The sequence below is a fragment of the Cuculus canorus genome, chromosome 1 (genome assembly GCF_017976375.1).
Source record: "Cuculus canorus isolate bCucCan1 chromosome 1, bCucCan1.pri, whole genome shotgun sequence".
NCBI classification, from domain to species: domain Eukaryota; kingdom Metazoa; phylum Chordata; class Aves; order Cuculiformes; family Cuculidae; genus Cuculus; species Cuculus canorus.
The window spans coordinates 97,183,595-97,203,673 of record NC_071401.1 but is presented as its reverse complement, the minus strand read 5'-3'; the positions used below and the strand labels follow the sequence as shown (position 1 = coordinate 97,203,673).

The 20,079-nt window shown below is 42.2% G+C and overlaps 1 protein-coding gene across 3 annotated transcripts; it reads right to left on the bottom strand.

Moving 5' to 3' along the window:
- Positions 1-1,856: 1,856 nt before the first annotated feature.
- C1H21orf62 (chromosome 1 C21orf62 homolog) lies at positions 1,857-17,450 on the bottom strand. 3 transcript variants are annotated; one of them, XM_054056790.1, is made up of 2 exons: positions 17,347-17,450; positions 1,857-5,128 (listed from the first exon to the last, which is right to left on the bottom strand). In XM_054056790.1, the coding sequence occupies exon 2, from the start codon at positions 5,056-5,058 to the stop codon at positions 4,384-4,386; it is 675 nt and encodes a 224-aa protein (XP_053912765.1). In that variant the 5' UTR covers positions 5,059-5,128; positions 17,347-17,450; the 3' UTR covers positions 1,857-4,383. The 3 variants fall into 3 exon arrangements, with proteins under 3 accessions (XP_053912765.1, XP_053912753.1, XP_053912759.1); XM_054056778.1 differs by lacking the exon at positions 17,347-17,450 and adding an exon at positions 17,034-17,193; XM_054056784.1 differs by lacking the exon at positions 17,347-17,450 and adding an exon at positions 17,034-17,180 and having other exon boundaries at positions 1,857-6,287.
- Positions 17,451-20,079: the final 2,629 nt, after the last annotated feature.

Below are 20,079 nucleotides of genomic sequence, written 5' to 3'. Positions count from 1 at the left end.
AGCATCTTATGTATGCAGGGCCTTGTGGGGTTCAGTTTCATTAAGGCTGGCGGCAACCTCAGAATTCAGTCAGACCAGCATCTGCAGCCACTGTTTTGACTAAAAGAAGAACTAAAAACTAGAAGAGTTTGGTGGCAGATGTAGAAAGATAGGTGGCCTCTTTGAGGACAGCCTCTCCAAGTACAAGTGGTGTGAACCGGAAGCACCTCTTCTCAGCCTTCCTGGTGTATCAGGAGAACCAGGCTCCCCTGCAGCCTATCTTTGCCAGCCACCTTGGGAGTTTTGCTTGGGAGGAGACGCAGGGAGTCTAGCTGGTCTGCAGCCTCCTGCTGCGGCTCAGAGCAACATCTCCTGCAGAAAGCATAGTCTTGCTTTTGTGCTATTCTCACTTAGGTCACTTTAGAATGACTAGTGGGAAGGAAAATACATAAATTTACAGCTCATATCTCAGTTGTTTTTTTCTAGTACCAAAAAATCACTTTGGTTTGCATTAATTGGCATATCCACTGTTCATGCTCAAGGTTAAAGATGGGCAAACACATACAGGTTGAACCTGATACATAGAGAACAAAACCATTGTGTTTATAAACATCAATTACTATAAAAATTTGATCAAATGCCATAGGGCGTTGAGTGTGGCTAAGTGTGAGTCTCTTACACTGGCGTGTAGAACAGATTGATGACATCACGTAATTATTTCTGCAGAGCGATACTGTACTGCTGCGTGTGTAGTCTACATGCAGACAAAAGAAACCTCCACCAACAGAACTAATAAAACTCACGACATATGTGGTATATGCTTTATATGCATTGTTCTGAAAAAATTCTACAAGCTTCTAATGCAATACTTTCACATGGCAAAGCCATATAAAATTGAAATAGGAAGAATTAGTTTCTTGATATTTGCTGGAGAAGAACAGGGCAGTTAAAAAAATCAGTGCAATACTGGTGCTATGAACTTCTGCTGTACGTGTAATTGAAAGGAGGATTTTTTCCTGATTCAGGAATATCTGTGCAATGTTTACTTGGGCACAGGAATAAAAGGCCGTATTCAGGATAATACAGTGGTAAAAGTAGCAGAAGCTGTAATTTGTAGTGTTAGAAAGCCCCTAGAATCATAGAATAGTTTGGGTTGGAAGGCACCTCAAAGTCCATCCAGTTCCAACCCCCCTGCCATGGGCAGGGACACCTCCACCAGATCAGGCTTCCTAAGGCCCCATCCAACCTGGCCTTGAACACCTCCAGGGATGGGGTAGCCACAGCTTCCCTGGGCAACCTGTGCCAGTGCCTCACCACCCGCAGCATGAAGAAATTCTTCCTTATGTCTAGTCTAAATCTGTTCCTCTCCAGTTTATACCCGTTCCCCCTTGTCCTATCACCATTAGCCTTTATGAATAGTCCCTCTCCAGCTTTCCTGCAGACCCTGCAGGTACTCGAAGATCGCTATAAGGTCTCCTTGGAGCCTTCTCTCCTCCAGGCTGAACAAGCCCAACTCTCTCAGCCTGTCCTTGTTGCAAGGTGCTCCAGCCCTCTGATTTTCCTTGTAGCCCTCCTCTGGACCTGTTCCAACAGCTCCATGCCCTTCTTATGTTGAGGATTCCAGAACTGGACACAACACTCCAGATGAGGTTTCACAAAAGAGGAATAGAGGGGCAGAATCCCCTCCCTCACCCTGCTGGCCACTCTTCTTTTGATGCAGCCCAGGATACAATTGGCCTTCTGGGCTGCAAGTGCACATTGCCGGCTGGTGTTGAGCTTCTCATCAACCAGCACTGCCAAGTCCTTCCCTGCAGGGCTGCTCTCAATCACATTGTCTCCCATCGTGTACTGAAACTGGTGATTGCCCCGACCCAGGTGTAGGACCTTGTACTTGGCCTTGTTGAACCTCATGAGGTTCTCACAGGTCCACTTCTCCAGCCTGTCCAGGTCCTTCTGGATGACACCCCATGGATTTATTAACCTCATGGTATCTTCCCAACAAGGCCAGGATACATACATTCTCAGTTACTACTGCATATGTGAATTTTGAACAGTGACATTAGCCAACCCCTGCTGTCATGGCAATGTGGAAGTGCTGTGTTAATTCAGCACATTTTTTACTAGAGGGCAGCAGAGCCTCAGTGAAGTCGCTGAAGATCATTTAGGTTTGATTTTCCCAGGTTTTGATAAGAGGGTTGGTAACATTTAGAAGTTAATATAATTGTGTGTGCCAGCTCTATTTTTTAAAAATTGGTGCTACACTGTGCAGGATTAGTGACTATTCAGTTTGTGAGGGAAAAGTTAGTGGTCTTGCACAGATGGTTGGAGCATGGGGTTCCTGGGCAGACAGTATAAATTATTTGCCCGCGTCTGTAATACATTTCAGGCATGTAATATACTCAGAACATTCCCTTCCCACACCACACTGCCAATTTCTGTCAGCCCATCTCCAGCTCCAGCTCCTGACCATTTTGTAACCTGTGACACAACCGTGAGAGGTATCACTAGAAATATTTGTGATTAGGGGAGAAGGCTTACGGTTTGTTGCCAAGGTGCTGACAAAAGAAACAACATTTTTACAACAACTGATTTAATAGTTCTCTGGTTGAGTTAAACCAAGTTCAGTCCCCAGCCTTCAAACATCCATATGCTTAAATCCATTTATTTGCTATTGCAAATAGACCCTATTAATTCAATAGCTACCACATTGTTGATTGCAGTGGGAAAGCTCACAGTAATGGAGGGAGTGCATGTATTTAAGAATTCTGAAAAATTCAGTTTTGCTTCCCAGCAAAACTGCTCTATAATTGATTATAGCTATAGAAAAAGTCTTTCTTCTGTTGAAACAAATTTATTGATTCCTTGGAATCTTCATAGTCATTCCCCTCAATACATGCATTTTATCTCAAGTTCATGTAATCCTTTGCTGGAAATGCAAGACTGCTAGGACTTGATATTCCAAAGCCTTTATTGTGCTACATGGATGGATCCCAGCCTTAATTGTATCTCATAGAATGCAAATCCTGCAGATGTGCAAGGAGCAGACTTTGGGCTATATCAATAGTCCCGACATATGTTTTTCAGGGAATGGCAAAATTTATCTCAAAACATATCTGAAGATTCTTTGCTACATGTCTGCCATAAGCTTTGCCTCTCCTCCCTTATCAGATGAGAGTTGTTGGATGGGGTCTTTCTCTTTTCTCACAGGGGAGAACACGGGCAGAGCTTGCTGTTATCACAAAAGATGAAGTCAAATTCTTTTGCATTTGAGGAAACTGCAGAGATCAGCATACCCAGTATGCAAGAGGGAGGCCTTTCCCTGGGTAAAGCATCTTTGTGAGCATGATATCTCACCTGTCAGGTGGCCTCTTGCCCAGTGCTTCCTCATGATGTGTGCTGTGGCTTGGCAGAGAACGCAGCTTTGGTTGAGTACTGAGGTTGGAGGCTGCCTGTGCAGCCCTTCCCTGCTTTCCTAAGAAGCTGTGTCACCCAGTCCGAGCAGAGGGTGCCCAACTCTGACCAAGTACCAGGGGGCAAGGACAACAAAACACTCCCAGTTTGAGTAACCTGTTACCGCCTTGCACTCCTTGAACCAGACAGCTGTGTGCTGTATCAACAGGGGCACAGCCAGCAGATGGAGGGAAGGGATTATTCCTCTTGTCCCAGCTCTTACTAGACTGCATACAGAGTATTGCACCCAGTTTTGGCCCCCTCACAAGTAGGATATGGATAAACTGAAGTGGTCCAGTGGAGAGGCACCAAGATGGTCAGGGGCTGGCACGTGACTGTGCATGAGGGAACAGGGTTTGCCCAGCCTGGAGAAGGGAAGGCTGGGGTTAACGCATTAAAAAAAGTTTCCCCATGGAGACAGGCAGGCAGTGGAGCGGGTTGCCCAATGAGGTTGTGCAGGATATTCCTTGAGGCTTTTCAGGACCTGACTGCAGAAAACCTTGAATTGCCTTGACTGATCCCAGAGGTGGCCTTGCTCGGGGCAGGGGGTTGGACTGGTGACCTCTTGAGCTGCCATCTAACCTGAGTGATTCTCTGGGAGGCTCAGGGTTTTCTACAACTGGATGTACAAGGTTATGTCTTTTTCTATCTGAGGCATAACCTTAAAACAAAATTTATCTGCTGATTTTAATTCTTAGCTTACGATATAGAAAAAGAATTTGTACAAACGCTTTCTAAAACAGTCATTTCACATTTTCTTTGCTCTTTAAGAAAACATTTACTGAATTAGTCTGATGAATGTCTTACTTTAGACACCTCCTTGTAGAGACCTGTCACAGTCACAACTGTCCATCCCATAACAGCTCCTCTTGGCCAAACCAAACAAACTTGAAGAAATCCTATCTCTCTTTTAGCATTTTTCAATGCCTCTGACTACCGAATATGTTAAATAACTCAGTAAATAAATGTTACAACATAGCTCTTGTTATCTGAGGTTGAGAAAACATCAGAGTACAGCAGGCTGGGGAAATGCTCTGTGATACTAGAGATGTTTTCCACACTGTACGACTTCAGCAGAGAATATTCATTGAAAAGTGAGGTATCCAGAAAGGAAAGGTATACAAGCATTTGCCTATCTTTGTTGTACACCACAAATGAGTTGTCTTTTTCATCGTTGCTGCTGCTGTAGATGGTTACACTCTGCTCTGGAAATCGTCCCTTGGCCTTCTTTACCTGGAGCTTTTGAAGTCCCCAAATGGCCAAGTATTCTGTTGGGAGAGGAGTGGTGCCACAGAAGGACAGCTTCAAATCCCACACCCATGTGAAGTTGAGGAGCATCTCCAGCACAGACGTGTCTGTGAACCAGATGGTCAGGTGGCTGTTGTAGATAGTTTTTTCCATGGTAGAAGGCAGCACTGTTTTGCAATTGCACATCAGATTTGCCAGGCAGTAATCACAATCGCGGATATCCACTGAGCAGCTGCAGTTGCGAATTGTGTTTTCCTTGGTGAAAATTAGCGTATGGTTCTTCTGACTTCTCACAAAACTGCCAGTGGTGTGTATGCCAAGGAAGCCAGCCAAAAGGAAAGCCAGCCAAAAGGAGAAAGCAGAGAAGGCTATTGGCTTCATTAGTACTGGTGCCAAGCTGCCAAGTGTCTCCTCCTTTTACTCAGTGAATTATGGCACTTGGCTTTACCTACTGAGGAAAAACAATTTCTTTATTATACTAAAGACCACTCAGTGGTTAATATTAATTTGCTTTTCGCACTCATCTGTCTCATCTATTCAGAACCATATTGCATTTTTGCAGGTTGCCCTGCATTGGCAGGAACACTGATTCAGAAAGATTAATTGTGACTCGTATTTTGGATTCTTCTTTCACCCTGTGTTTGCTCTAAATGGTTTATTCTGCTTATGGGACAGCTTGGACACCCTCTTCTCTAACCAGGCAGTTCTTCAGCTCAGTGTGAAGGTAAGGGCAGGACTCCTCCTGCTTGTCTCTTCTTTCTGCTTTCTCTTTGTCTGCTTCCCAACAGATAGAGGTGACAAATGACCACTTCACTGAATTAGGCAGTCTGAGTAGGACTAAAGACAGGTGTTTTGTTTTTCACCTGAAATGCTGAGTAACGGTTGTCATAATCTTCCCTTTAAACTGAGTGTGGGACACACTGGGCAAAGGGAGAGAATGAAAGGGTGGTTAAGGGCAGAGGCACTACTGGATGCAGCACATATTCTTCTGAGCTAGGTGATATGCTGATAAAACCTGCTTTTGATCCATATGAAGCTATGTTTGCTCCAGCCTTAGACTGTAAGTTTTGGAGACTAAGGACCATCTCTTACTGTGTCTGTGCACAGCAGTTAGCATAGGATAGGTCCTGGCTTGGTAGGTTGCTCTTCTTCCCTTCACTTATCAGGGCAAAGTAAAGCAGCACCTCTGTGCATGCTTATGACAATGGAGCAACTTTCCATCCCAGCCATGCTCCACCTCAAATGATTGGGAGTATGTCTGGTAGGGACACTTGGATTCTCAGCTACCAGCTCTTTGGTTTTCATACCAGGGTTGGATCTTACCAGGAGCACCTGGGTTTTCCTGGGGTATTGTTAGATGATGGTACAAGCAACAAAGCAGAATGTCATTTCACAACACAAATTATAAGATGTTGGAAAGTTTGTCTGGTTTGACTGTAATTGTTTTGAAGCACCAAGAAACATTGGAGCCAAATTTTGACCAAAGGGGACAGGTCCTAGTAAAGGCATCACAAGGGCATGCACTGGCCAGAATGTGGTTCTTAGCATCTGAAAAGCTTGATCCGTATCCAGAATGCATATCCAGCACCTCAGAAAACATGGCAATACACCTACAGTTTTGAGAAACATATCGGATAAAGAAGAAAATAATAGCATTTATAATAAAAGCACAAGCTGTTTTTGTCTGTTATTCGATCTCCCATCATTATACAGTGGAATCTTCTGCTATAAGCCTCGTGGTCATTTAACAGACAATTAAAGGAAAGTGTCTTTAGGAGCACACTAAAATTTGCTTAGTCATTAACGCTATCATATGTATTATAGTTTACCAGGTATGTGATTTGATGTAAATTTTTAAGCTCAATTCCTGCTTAAAATTCAAATGAGAGTGTTCTTTGACTAATATAAAATTTAAAAATGCCCAGAAAACTGCATCTTGACAGAACAGTTTGTGTCCTCCTTTCCACGTTTCTCACTCTGGGCCAGACATTAGCACCGGATCCTTACCAGGAATGAAATCTTTAGTGTGGGGTAGACAGTTGCATGAAAATATTAACTCATTGCTTAACAGCAGTTGAAAAGTAATTAAATTGTTGAGATGTAATAGGAAAATGATGGGAAAAAAGGAGACAGTGCTGTTGAGCTACTGCATAAATCACCTGTTTGCTGACATTTGCCTGCTGTGTGCAGTTCAGGTCCCACTATTTCAGAAAGGATACTACAGGACGGAGTTCAGAGAAGAGCAACAAGAGTGACAAGGTATGGAAGGGCTCCGCTTTAAGTAAGGCAGGACTAGGTAAGGTAGTACCCTAGGCAGGAAAAGAGATGTTTGGGGCAGGATATGGTGGTAACCTCTAACAGCACAAATAACATGGAGATGGTAGGTAGAGATAAATTTTTCACTGCTTCTTCAAGAACCAAAGCAATACCTCTTAAATGAAACCAGTAGAGTCACGGCTGACTTGTTAATCCTTAGGAAATGATACTGGGGGTGCAAAAAGTTGTCACAAATTCAAGAAAGGACTAGATAAGGTCAGTGAGAAGTCCACTGCGGTTATCAGGTACAAAGACACCACACCTGGCTGCAGAAGGCCCCAAGTTGAAAATAATTTGAGGCAAAGATAGTTATAGCAGTAAGTTCTTGTCCTATTCAAAATCTCTCATACACACCTTCTTACAACTGCAAATGGAGATGGTTACTTAACTAGATGAATCTTTGATTTGAGATTATGGCCATTCTTATACAAGATCTATACAGTTTAAATGTACACAGACTGACTCAAATGTGATTTAATTCTGTATGTATTCCCTGAAGTTAGTATGTTGTTTTCTTATTTGAAGCATGCAGACATTTTAGTGCTTAAATCAAATACTTAGTCCATGTTGTGGAACATACCAGAAATACCAGTTTGACTGTTAGCTAATGTTTAGCTTCAAAGGTCAGACTCATCCAAGCTGTAGCTGTTCTCGTATCATTACTGCTAAATTAAATTGGTCTCCATTATCTAAGCATCTAATCATGCATCACAATGAAAATCCTATTACTAAACCTCTACACTGTGCTTATTTTCTCAGTCCTTAACTGTGGCTAACAGTTGTGATAGAACAGAAATCTGTAATATCGCAACTGTTTCACAACTCAGTGAAATTATTTGAGTTTATATATTTTGGATGTAATATTTGCAAGAATTCCTAGACAATGTTAACAATAGGAGTTTGAACCAAGTAAGAGATTTAAATCCAAAACTTATTACTTCTGCATTTCAAACTCCCACCTGCATCAAAAGGACTGATACTGTTTTTTCCATGTAACGTGTGAGGACTTAATAGTCATAAAACATTATAATAAAATACTTCAATGCATCCTCATTAGTTTAACTCTTGATTCCTTTTCAAATTTTTTTCAGTACCTGAAGGGTGGATGACCTTTAGTTCTCTAATGTCTTGCAGCCAACCAAAGAAAATTCTCTTTTGAATTTAGCTTAGCTGATAGCATTTGGGCTCTATCCATCAAAATCCAAACAAAATTCTAAGTCTTGGCATTCTAGGAAATGTTATCTCCAGAAATACTTTCTATCCTGCTCTGCTCCCTGTAACACAGAAACATTCCTATCAAGTCAGTTCTCGGTATTTACTTTCTGCATGGCATTGGTGAGTGATATGCAAGGAGTGAAATATATGTTGCAAGCTGTCTGTCTGTAAAGTGTCAAAATCACCTGCAACGCACCTTTAATTAAGGTACCAATTATCTACAGAAAAATTGGCATTATATCAAATTACTTTGCTGCCTGTACTGCTACAGGCTTGAAAAGGGTTGGCTTTAATTTTTAGGGGTAGGGAGAGCTGCTTTGCAAAGAAGAGGTGAGTTAAAACATAGATAAAACTTAAACATACCAGCTTGATAACTCTGAGTTGTATGTTTTTAAATTATTACTACTATCAAAGCACTAGGAGGGAGGGAGCCACAACTTAACAAGAGGTTCTTTTCACTAAAAGTCTGGGAGACAGGTCTTTAGCTTATCTTCCCTAGCAGTGGCACTGAAGGGCCTGAGTTTCAGTAGGGTAGAAGATGGGGCAGGATTGGGGAAAGAAAGAGGATCAAAGAAGAACATGAGTTTTAAAAACAGGGCCAGGGCCTGAACATATGCACCTGTAGGATGATGTCTTGTTACCTTGAGGCAAAATGGTTGAGGTGATCTGAGTTCAACCACTGAGAGAAACACAGAACTGTTAATGGTTGGTTTTGGTTTTCTTATTTGGTGTGTTGATGTTATGGTGAGCTACACAAAGAATAACCTTTTTGTCTCTCAGGAGGTTGCAAAAACTAACAGTTATTTTAAAAAATCATCCTCTTTTTCAGAGAATCCTTATATTTTGGAGTGCTTGTAATGCAAAGATGCCTTCAGTAGGGCTCTTGGAGATACACAAAAGCCCTTTGTTCTAGTATTCTCATTAAGCTGAAAGAAAATATGGGAGTGATTTTCTTGCCTGTTATGGGTCTGTGTTCTTCATCATCTCCAAACTTACAAAGGATGACAGAGTATCTTCAGAAAACAGGAGAATTTGGGCTGTCTGTGGGATACATCTTTTCACCATATGCTCTCTCTGAAAATTACCTGCTCCCCTTAATAATCAAGATGATTTATCCATTGATGTCACTAGAATATTTTTAGATACAACATATAGAAACCCAAAGAACACATCAGATCATGCTAAATATAAGGAGAGGAGAAAGGCCTGAGGGTCTTGATTGACAGCCACCTGAACATGAGCCAGCAGTGTGCCCAGATGGCCAAGAAATGGTGTGACCAACAGGTCCAGGGAGGTTATTCTGCCCCTGTACTCGGCACTGGTGAGACCACACCTTGAATCCTGTGTTCAGTTCTGGGCCCCTCTCTCCAAGAAGGATATTGAGGCTCTGGAGTGTGTCCAGAGAAGAGCCAACGAAACTGGTGAGGAGGCTGGAGAACAAGTCTTATGAGGAGCGGCTGAAGGAACTGGGGTTGTTTAACCTGGAGAAGAGGAGGCTGAAGGGAGACATCATTGCTCTCTACAACTACCTGAAAGGAGGTTGTGGAGAGGAGGGAGCTGGCCTCTTCTCCCAAGTAACAGAGGGCAAGACAAGGGGGAATGGTCTCAAGCTGTACCAGGGGAGGTTCAGGCTGGACATCAGAAAAAAATTTTTCACAGAAAGGATCACTGGGTGCTGGACAGGCTGTCCAGGGAGGTGGTGGAGTCACCATCCCTAGAGGTATTTAAGAGACAGGTGGATGAGATGCTCAAGGACATGGTTTAGTGGTTGATAGGAATGGTTGGACTCGATGATCCTGGAGGTGTTTTCCAACCTGGTGATTTTGTGATTCTGTGATAAAGAATTCCCACACAATTTTCTAGGGAAAATTGGTAGGTATGCCTTCTTCTCTTCCTTAATTTTCAAATGAAGCTTAGCTAGACTTCCAGTATAATCAGTAGACATTCAGAGACTGAGCAGCATTCTCATCATATGCATTTAATATGCATGTGTTCAACTAGTTCTGCAGCCTTCTTCCTTAGTTATGGGTAGGAGGCAGAAATTCAGTGAAAAAACGACTGAACAAAGTCTGTGTCTTAATCTTCTACTATGCTACCAGCTTTGGCAAAAGGAGGCTTATCATATAGTTGTGAAGAAAACATTTATGGGTGCTGTTTCTACTTAAAACTTTTAAAATCCATAGCTAGTTAAAGACTCAGCCACCTGACACAATGGATTTTACAACTTCTTTCCATAAAACATTTCACATTTCCTTGCATAACATAGCATAGCAGGTATAGCAGTCCTGTAAAAATCATATCAGCATTTTTCAGCTTTCCAGTTTATACTAGGGTATTGCTGAACTCAAGAAATGAGAATGGTATTTCAAATCTGAACTCGGCAAATTATCTGAATGCTCTTCCCTGGCAGGTGGGTAACAAAACTTATCTACTTTCATGTATGTATCCTGGTACAAAGAATAACTCATTTATCTACAGAAACCCAAGCTCAGAAGGAGCTGGTCTGCATTTTATTTCTGTACAATTGTTCAATCAGCTAGTTTACAGCCATACTTGTCCACCTCATACCCAATGTTCATCAGTCCTTGAAAGTGGCTGGAGAAATAAAAGTTTTCAGAAGTGATTCAACTTGTTCATTAACCATTTGCAGTGAGCTGATTGAGAAATACGTTTTGATTAACACACATAGTGGCTCTGCAGCCTAAATATGGTGTGCACTATAGCAGTCCTGTCCTGTTGCTGAAGATTAGGTTTAAAATTTTAAGGAAAAGAACATAGAATTCTACCAGGCCGCAAGATGACCTCCAGCAGAAGTAATATCACTTTGTGTTCACCTCTTTGTCCGATGCAGCAAAGAAATAATTTGTCCAAGCAGACAGTGATTTATTCTAACATAGTTTCTTCATGGTAGCATTATTCCTAACAACATCACAACCAGCTATGTTTCAAATGAGGTATAGGTGGGTAATAATAACATGCCCTTCATCAAACTCTGCTGATACTTTTTCTAAGTTGATCTCATACTGTCAGCTAAAAATTCCACAGAGTTTTGAAATTACATACTGTGACTGCAACATTTCCTTTTGTCAGTTACTGGTCAGTTTTTCTTACAGCTGCAACCTTCAACAAATCCACTCACTGCAAATTGGAGGTAAAGCCCACTTTCCTTCCCTTTCCATGTTTACATAGTCCAGTTTTGGAAATACAATTAGAAGTGGAAAAAACAAGAAGTGAGTAAAACTAGTAGATAAAAATCTTCTGAGTCATACCCCCAACACTACCTTGCTGTGGTAGTGTGTTAAGCATTTAGTGTTTGAGAACGAAGTGAAAAGTTAATTTGGTGTATAAGAATGACTCAGTGCCTTGAACAGTGATTAGACCGTGTTGCCCCAGACATCTTTACTCATGTCTGCTTTTTTCTTATGTCTGGGTAAGCAGTCACTCTACTTCACTGTGTAGAGTAACCACTACCTTGTGGGAATTACTGATAGTTGATCCAATTCTCCACCAAACAGCTGCCGGTGTTTCCACAGGGCTTTTCTGCCAATAACAGCATTAAAACACCTCACAAAGGTTTTGAGGTGTGGACCTTGTTTTCTATAAATACCTCAGTACAGGTATCAGATTACAAATTTCCAGTGATTACAAAAATAATACTGATTGATAGAAACTGTGCCACTGTAATGGCTTTCTGGGCAGTGAGGAGGTGGAAGTGGGATATGTTCAAAATGGAAACATTCTGAATTGTCCTGAAGATGTTAATAGTCAAGAAGGCTTTGGTGGTTGGCATCATGTTCTTGATTTTCATCTGGTGTTTAAGATTCCTGAAGTCCAAAGCTACCATCCAGTCTTCCTTGTAGACTCCTATAGAAAAGTCTTCCTTGACATTGAGGGGAAGCTCTGGCATCACCCCAAATTGAAAGACTTCTTGTTATAAAAAGAAACGTTTAGTTAAAAACTTGGAGAGCTGGGAAGAAAGGTCAGCTATAAACACCAAGAGTAACCCTATAAAAAATGGCTAAGTCTATAGAAAAGCATATCTAGGAGTACTTGGACACAGTCCGTAAACCCCAGAACACAGACTCAGCAGGGGCAAGTGGATAAGGAAGAAACCACAGCAGCCTATAAGGTGGAATAAGGAGGTGGCTGTGGGCAACAGAAACAACTGTAGAGAGAAGAAGGGGAAAGGCGCTGGGTGGAGGAGGGGCAAGTGCAGCCCAGAGATGGGATCGAGGAATGAAGGAGAATCATAGAAAAGTTTGAGTTGGAGGGGACTTTTTAGGTCATCTAGTCCAACCCCTCCATGCAATGAGCAGGGACATCTTAAGGTAGATCAGGTTGCTTAGAGCCTATCCAACCTGACCTTGAATGTCTCCAGGGATGAGACTTCTACCACCTCTCTGGGCAACCTCTTCCAGTGTAAGGAAGGAGTAGGAAGTTTTCCTCAACAAATCAGGAAGCTCTTTGATAGGGCAGAACATACAGAAAGAGTACAAAACTGAGATCCTGGGCAAGTTTTTTGCTAAATTTACAAGCATGTCTTGATGGAAAGTAAAAGAAAAGGAACAACATTTCTCTAAAAGAGCCACTCATTCTGCTTCTACTTTCACTCCTGATTTGTGTGTTTTTTTTCCAATCCAATATTTGTAATTCAGTAATGAGTTATTCCTTCCATGCAAAAACTGGAGAACAACTAGATTGCAGCAGCTGTCTCAGAGTCCCTCCAGCCTGTAGTGCTGGCCTGGGGAGGGGTAGGGCAGTCACTGCTTTGGAGCTGGGGTCTCTGCGATAGGGAGAGAAGAACAGAAGCTGCATTCACTGCTTAGCAGCAAGCAAAAATCTTAATGATTTTAGGGAAATTTTACTTGCTTCCCGTAGGAATAACTTGCTTCTGAAAAAACAGTTTTGAGTGATCTAAATCTAGCAAATCATTTATTAATTTTTGTCCTGAGTAGGTGGCCTTTCAAGTGAAAATCAGACTAGACATAAATGCCAGCAGAAAATGATTCCAGTTTGATTACTTCAGCCATGCATGTTTTTAGATGTGTATCTCTTCCCAGCATTGAACCCCCCTTTTTTATTTTATGCCTTCCCAAAAGTTTCTAGCATGAGATTCCATCCCTGCTCATTTTTCTTCGCAGGTTTTGATAGCGAAAGGAGATTTGCAATGCTTATTTAGTAATAGTGTCATTTCAGGTTTCTGAATTTGCCTTGATCATTCCACTATTTTTTGTTTTAATTGCAGATCTGTGTATTGAGAAAACTGCAAAAAAGCAATAAAAAGCCTTTGACTGTTGTGTGAGAATGCTACTGTCTCAAGGAAAGTTAATCCTATTCAATGGAAGTCCCAAACCTATACAATTAATTTCTTCACAGGGTGCTTTCTTCCATTCTCTATTCAGAAAAAAAACTAATTAAACCCCCTCATTGATCACTTGTGTTAACATGTGCCTATGTGAAAGTGCTGTATTAAGCAAAGAGAAGCTTAAATCCATATAATCTTGTGCAGTTTGAGTAACGTAGACAGAATGAATACCAAGCCCACCCAATTTAGATCAAAACCGTATGAAAGCCTGGACAACGCCAAAAGCATTTAGAAGAACTACGAAGACTGCCTCTTTCTTTTCCTGTTTGTGTGCAGGTATGGAAAGGATGAGTAAAAAAATACATTGCATTTCAGAGTGAAGGTGGCAGCAAGGAGGTAGGTACAGCAGTGTAACTGGGCTGATCTCACCAGGGCTGATGCATTACTTGCATGCCATGTGGAAACCTCAAAGGGAGGCAGGGGGAGGAGGGTCACAGACAAGCTACTGTTACTTTAAGGAGCAAAGCATGCTCCAGGCTTGCCTTCATCTCTGTACTCTTTCAGTGATATTTAATACCAGTCTAACACGTAAAATGTTTGTTGAAAGAGAGGTTTTAAAGACTGCACAGGGCTGATGTTGGGTGGCTGTGCTGTGTTTGCATTTTGACTAAGCAGAGGTTTTGGAAGTGCAATTTCTTTGGTATTTGAAAGTAAACTGAATTCTTCTTTTTTCTTTTTCCTCAGAGATAATGCTAACTGTTTGCTTTAGATACTGTTAGATTGTCTGGAAGGAAAAACTTTTATTGCTAAATTGTAGCTTAAATTAATATCACCTCCTGTTTGTAGAGAGGTATGCACATGAGAAGGGGCGAGGTTAGCTTTTAACATCTACTGAACCAAGCAGGTGTTAAAATACAAGGTTCTAGGAGAGTGTAAAGGGTTACGCAAAATGCAAAGAGTCAGTACCCTGAGAAATCTAGTCTGAGCCTTCACTGCAGGGCAGCTACATTATCTGACCAGAAAGCCCTAAGGAGGCTTAGGCCCTGAGGGAAAACAAATGCTGGATTTGACCTTTTTACTCTGTGGGAGTTTTAGGAGTTCCCCAAGTGGGCTGATGGCAGAGATGGAAATTTCTTTCCATCTCTTTGCTTAAACAATTACCATATTTATTTAGTTACTTCACAGATAAATGCAGGGAAATAACTTTGTGATACAAGCTGATGTTCTACAGGCTTGCAGGCTTCAGTGTGATCCGTGCTTGTCAATAACTTGAAAATTGTTTTTGCATTTGCTTCTGCAGCAAGAGCCCAGGCTGCTGTCATTAGACTGAGCATCCAGTGCTGTAGCTGCAGTGCTGTTAAGTGTAGTGGAACAAATTCCTTCCCAGCAATGATAAAAATGTGAGATAAAATAATCTGTTGCATTGAACTTGGGACAACACACCGACCCTTGAATATGTTCCTTTATAAGTATTTTGGTATTCAGGTGTACACAGATCCTGTGACAGACAATTAATCTTAAAACCACCTCTGCAAATCATCAAGCCTGTCCATCCTATGCAAAGTTTCTGTCCATACCAGAGGCAAATGTTAAGCGGGGAAGGTTGCGACATGTAACTGTGAGGAGGCAGGTCAGTAGGAAAGAATTCAAGGAAAAGGAGGAAGTCTTGCCCTGCCAAAGAATTGGGAGTGGTTATACTTCCTTTCCACCCACCCCCTTCCCTGGTAAAGGTCACTCTCAGCAGGTCACTGCCTGATTATTTCCAACCCTGAGAGAGTAGAAAGGATGCATGTGTAAGGCTTTCATTTTAATGCCCCGCTTCACACATGCAATCTGCACTTTTACTAATAAAGAGCCAAAGATCAAGCTTAGTGGCAGGATTTGCTTTGCCAGAAAAGACCTGGAGCTACTCCAGCTTGGAGGTGTGCACAGTACATGCTGTCTGGGAAAACTGACACACGCTGATCTGGGTAGTCACCTTTGAATTGCATGAAGATAAGGATTTACATAAATGAAAAGCAAGAAGAAAGTCCTGTAAAGCTTTACAAATTCAGGAGGAGAGCTTTACAAGGCAGCAGCAGATCAAACATACCCACTCAAGCACCATAGGCAGGATTTGTCATTACACCTGTGTAACTGGATTGGAATAAGTGGTATAAATCTGACGTAATGAAATGGAAAATGAGAATTTTATTTCTAGCAGTGTGCTTCCATCCTGCCTGCTGGTACAACCTATGACTGCAAGTGCCAGTTTTCTATTCAGTGGTTATGAAATGCTTCAAGACTCTCAAAGCGAAGGCGTTATAGAAAAATAAGTTTCTTTGTGTTTCTGTCTAACCAGGCAGCTATTCCAGTCTGCTACCTGTTTGATATTTCTCTGCACAGCCTTCTACAGCTTTCATCTGGGAAATCAGGTGTCCTGAGGATGGGTGGTCAACACTGCATGAAAATCGGAGTTGTCCTTGGTGGCTCGAACTGAGCTCTTGAACACTGAGGTACTAAAATGAATTTTAAACCCACTTTTTTAAAATTCTCATTTTTTTGCTTTTTACATCAAATCATCTACTCCCTGGAGCAAGAATACTTACACTGAGTGAATTTCAGGAAAGAAAGCTTGACTGCAACTTTTTGTTATTATTTCCTAGCACCCTTTCTAACCTGATCTGGACAAAAGTTCAAGTTAAGCATTACACTAAATTGAAGATTTGCCAAGCCCAAAGCATAATGCTTACTTCATGAATGAAAATGGTATAAAAAGCATACTTTATCACTTTATTTTCTATTGTTCAAACCCTAAATTAAGAAAAAAAAAAAGATGTGAGAGGAGAAAGCTTCATAATAGAAAGCTGTTATGAATCATTAATGGTGACTAAGTAGCTGGAAACTGAAACTCCAGAGTAGGGCCTCCTGGTGCTGGGTATTTTGGGTCCTGTTCACTTGCTCAGATAGTGGATGTTGTCATTGCCATTGAGACTCCAGAGCTATATAGAGATGGTGTATTTACTTTGTTTCGTCCTTACTGCATCACTGCTTTCATTTATAAATTAAATGGCAGAATAAAACACTGGTCCTAGCTGGTCTTTACCTGATCCTCTTCTCCCAGTGCTCTTCTCAAGGCATTTTTAACTGAATAAAATGGCTCAACTCCAGTCAGCTGGATTAATTCCCACCAACACTTCTGTAATCTTTAAAGATTTGCCTAAACAAGTATATGCAAAATAGAACAAAGTAATTCCACCATTCTTGGTGGTTATTATTCATGGAGTTATTAATTATTACCTAAGGCGTACAGATAAAGCATATAAACAATTGCAACATATGAAAGACAGACTTTGCTGAATCTGTGATTACAAAACAACAAATCTGAAAAAAATGAAAATACCTGCCAGGAACAGTTACTGGCAAGAAAAACATTGTGCTGGAAGAGAAATGGCCTCTTTCATAAAAAAACACAAGCTAATGAACATTATTCTGTTATTTGCCCCCTGTTTTTAGACCCGAAACAAAGACAGCAACTTACTCTTTCTCCAGATGCCGGCGAATGGGTTTGTTACCAGTCGGCTTCCCGCTTGGCCAAGCTTGCTGAGGCAGGGATGCTTGGCTGTGCCTGGGAGCGGGGTCAGCCTGCGGGGCAGGCGGCAGTGCCTCCTCTCCCACTCACTGCTGCTCTTTTATGTTTTCATGGGCCGGCAACTCATGCCGTTCCCCTGACAACCATGAGAGCAGTCCAAGGTCTACCCCTATCATTAACACCACCATGGCAGGATCCCTACCTGTCTCTGTGGCCTCTGCGCCCATGTCGTCCAGTATGCTATCATACACAAAGGGCTCACCTGGAAAGGCTTTAGAGATAACTGACAGCCTCCTCAGGACCCCTTGTTGTAGGAGGGGAGCTGGGTTGCAGCAGACCCTGGTCAAGCAGTGGGAGCCGGCGACCCATATTCGCTGTTGGAACGGGTCCAGAGGAGGCTACAAAGATGATCAGAGGGCTGGAGCACCTCCCGTACAAGGACAGGCAGAGGGAGTTTGGGCTTGTTCAGCCTGGAGAAGAGAAGGTTCTGAGGAGATCTTATAGTGACCTTCCAGTGCCTGAAAGGGCTGAAGGAAAGCTGGGGAGGGACTATTCATGAAGGCTTGTGATGATAGGACAAGGGGGAATGGGTATAAACTGGAGAGGGGCAAATTTAGGCTTGATATAAAGAAGAATTTCTTCACCATGAAAGTGGTGAGGCACTGACACAGGTCGCCCAGGGAAGCTGTGGCTTCCCCATCCCTGGAGGTGTTCAAGGCCAGGTTGGATGGGGCAGCCTGGTCTGGTGGGAGGTGTCCCTGCCCATGGCAGAGGGGTGGGAACTGGGTGGGCTTTGAAGTCCTTTCCAACCCAAACTATCCTATGATTCTATGATTCGGGGGGGGGGTTGCCCAGCCTGGTGCACAGGGAGGAAAAGAGCACTCATTTGCATGGTGCATTGCATGTGGAAATGTAAAGGAAAATATCCAACTGATTATACCATAGATATATCAGGCAAGTTGTCTGATTTGTAAATCTGGGATTTGTGACTGTACTTTTTTTTTCCTGGAAGAGCCAGTGAGCGAGAAAGAGCAGTTCCCTCTCATCATTTTTTCAAGACTGAAGGAGTCATGTTTCACTTTTTGCTCATCGGAAGTCCATTCAGGAGTCTGAATTCCAAAGATGCCCATTCTTATAAGGAGCAGCTGAGGGAACTGGGGTTGTTTAGCCTTGAAAAGAGGAGGCTGAGGGGAGACCTTATTGCTCTTTACAACTACCTGAAAGGAAGTTGTAGAGAAGAGAGTGCTGGCCTCTTCTCCCAAGTGACAGGTGATAGGACGAGGGGGAATGATGTCAAGCTGCGTCAGGGGAGGTTCAGACTGGATATCAGGAAAACATTTTTCTAAGAAAGGGTCATCGGGCACTGGCAGAGGCTGCCCAGGAAGGGGGTTGAGTCACCATCCCTGGAGGTATTTAAAAGACAGGTAGACGAGGTGCTCAGGGACATGGTTTAGTGGCAGGTAGGAATGGTTGGACTCAATGATCCAAGAGGTCTTTTCCAACCTGGTGATTCTATGATTCAGCTCTTGAAGGAGAGGTGCTTTGGGGAACCCTCTTTTGTAATAAATGCATGGGCTGTGCATCAAGCAAATATAAGGAGCACGTAGGATCTGTTCACTGTAGTACTTTTCTGTTGTTGGTATTATGTGATGAGAGACATTTTGTCTTGCTTATATCACTCTTAAGATAGTGGCAAATTTGATTCTGCATATATTTATCAGAATGTGTGTTGTGTTTCAAGTTAAACTCCACACTTTATCCCTATTTTGCCCTTCTTGGATGTACCACCTAGGGAAGACCTTAATTCCCTCTTGCTTCAAACTGTTCTTGGCTTTATGTTTTCCTTTATGGCTAAAACAAAGTGCCTTTAGTTCTGGTAATTCTAGTCTTCCTCTGCCTCCACTGGCTGTTGTCAAGTTATTTAAGAAAGGGTCTGGGTGGCAGCCGGCACAATAGCCCAGCTATGGAAACTGAGAGAACCTGGATTTGCCACCTCTATGTATCTCCACTCCAAGAACTTGTTACCAACAGATTCAGAGGAGCTCTGAATGAATGCCCTAAACAGACGGCATTATTTGCCTTTGTTATTCAACCACACAAAAAGTGAGAAAAAGGTAAAACCAATAAAGAGTCTCCCCTTAACCTGGCTTTAATCTTTTCTTGCAAGGTGTTATCATCTGGCACAAGCAATATAGAAGAAAATGGTAGGTTGTTAAGGCTGTCTCATCCTTCCTTAGTGCAGGGCTGAGCTGTCCCTGGGGCAAACAGAGAAAGAGTTTGAGGTTGAGTTACTGCCAACTTCTTGTTCTTCTGCTTTGACACACCATATTGCTTGCTTGTGTTGCTACTGCCGTGTTGTGGCACAAGGAAAGAAATGTCCTTCTGCTGATGTGCCGCACTGAAAATAAAAGATGCTGTCAATTGAAAAAACACGGATTGTTAAAGTTTATTGAATTTCTGTTGTGCTTATTGTTTGTTGCTTGCACATACACTACAAAAAGTGCATGCCATTCATGCTAACTGTGGAATACAGTGTTAATCTATTTTTTTCTGCTCTAGTGTTTTCTAAAGAAGTTTTGCATTGCAATACCCAGGAATTTGATGTTCAAGAAAAACAGGATGTGTCCTGTAGTCTTAAAAGTGGTTTCATCTTGTTGCTGAGAACTTGTGGACAATGTGTTTATTAGGCACCCTTTGCATAGAGGTTGATGTTGCAACTTCTCATAATAGGTTGCAGCAATGGGAAGCTCCGCTCAGGACTCATTTGTCTCTCATCTACTTGTGTCTGCACATTTTTAAATGTCAAAAAAGCTTGCTCATCTTCTTCAGACACCGTTACGCAGGCGATGAGGTATGGAGCCAGCTTTTGCATCTGCGGCTCTTCAGTCAGCCTGACAGGAGGGTACTGTCAGGTAGGCAGTTTCAGAGAATTCCAGAGTCACTCAGCTGGAAGTGCCCTTACCAGGTCTTTGGTCCAGCTTCTTGCCCAGAGTAG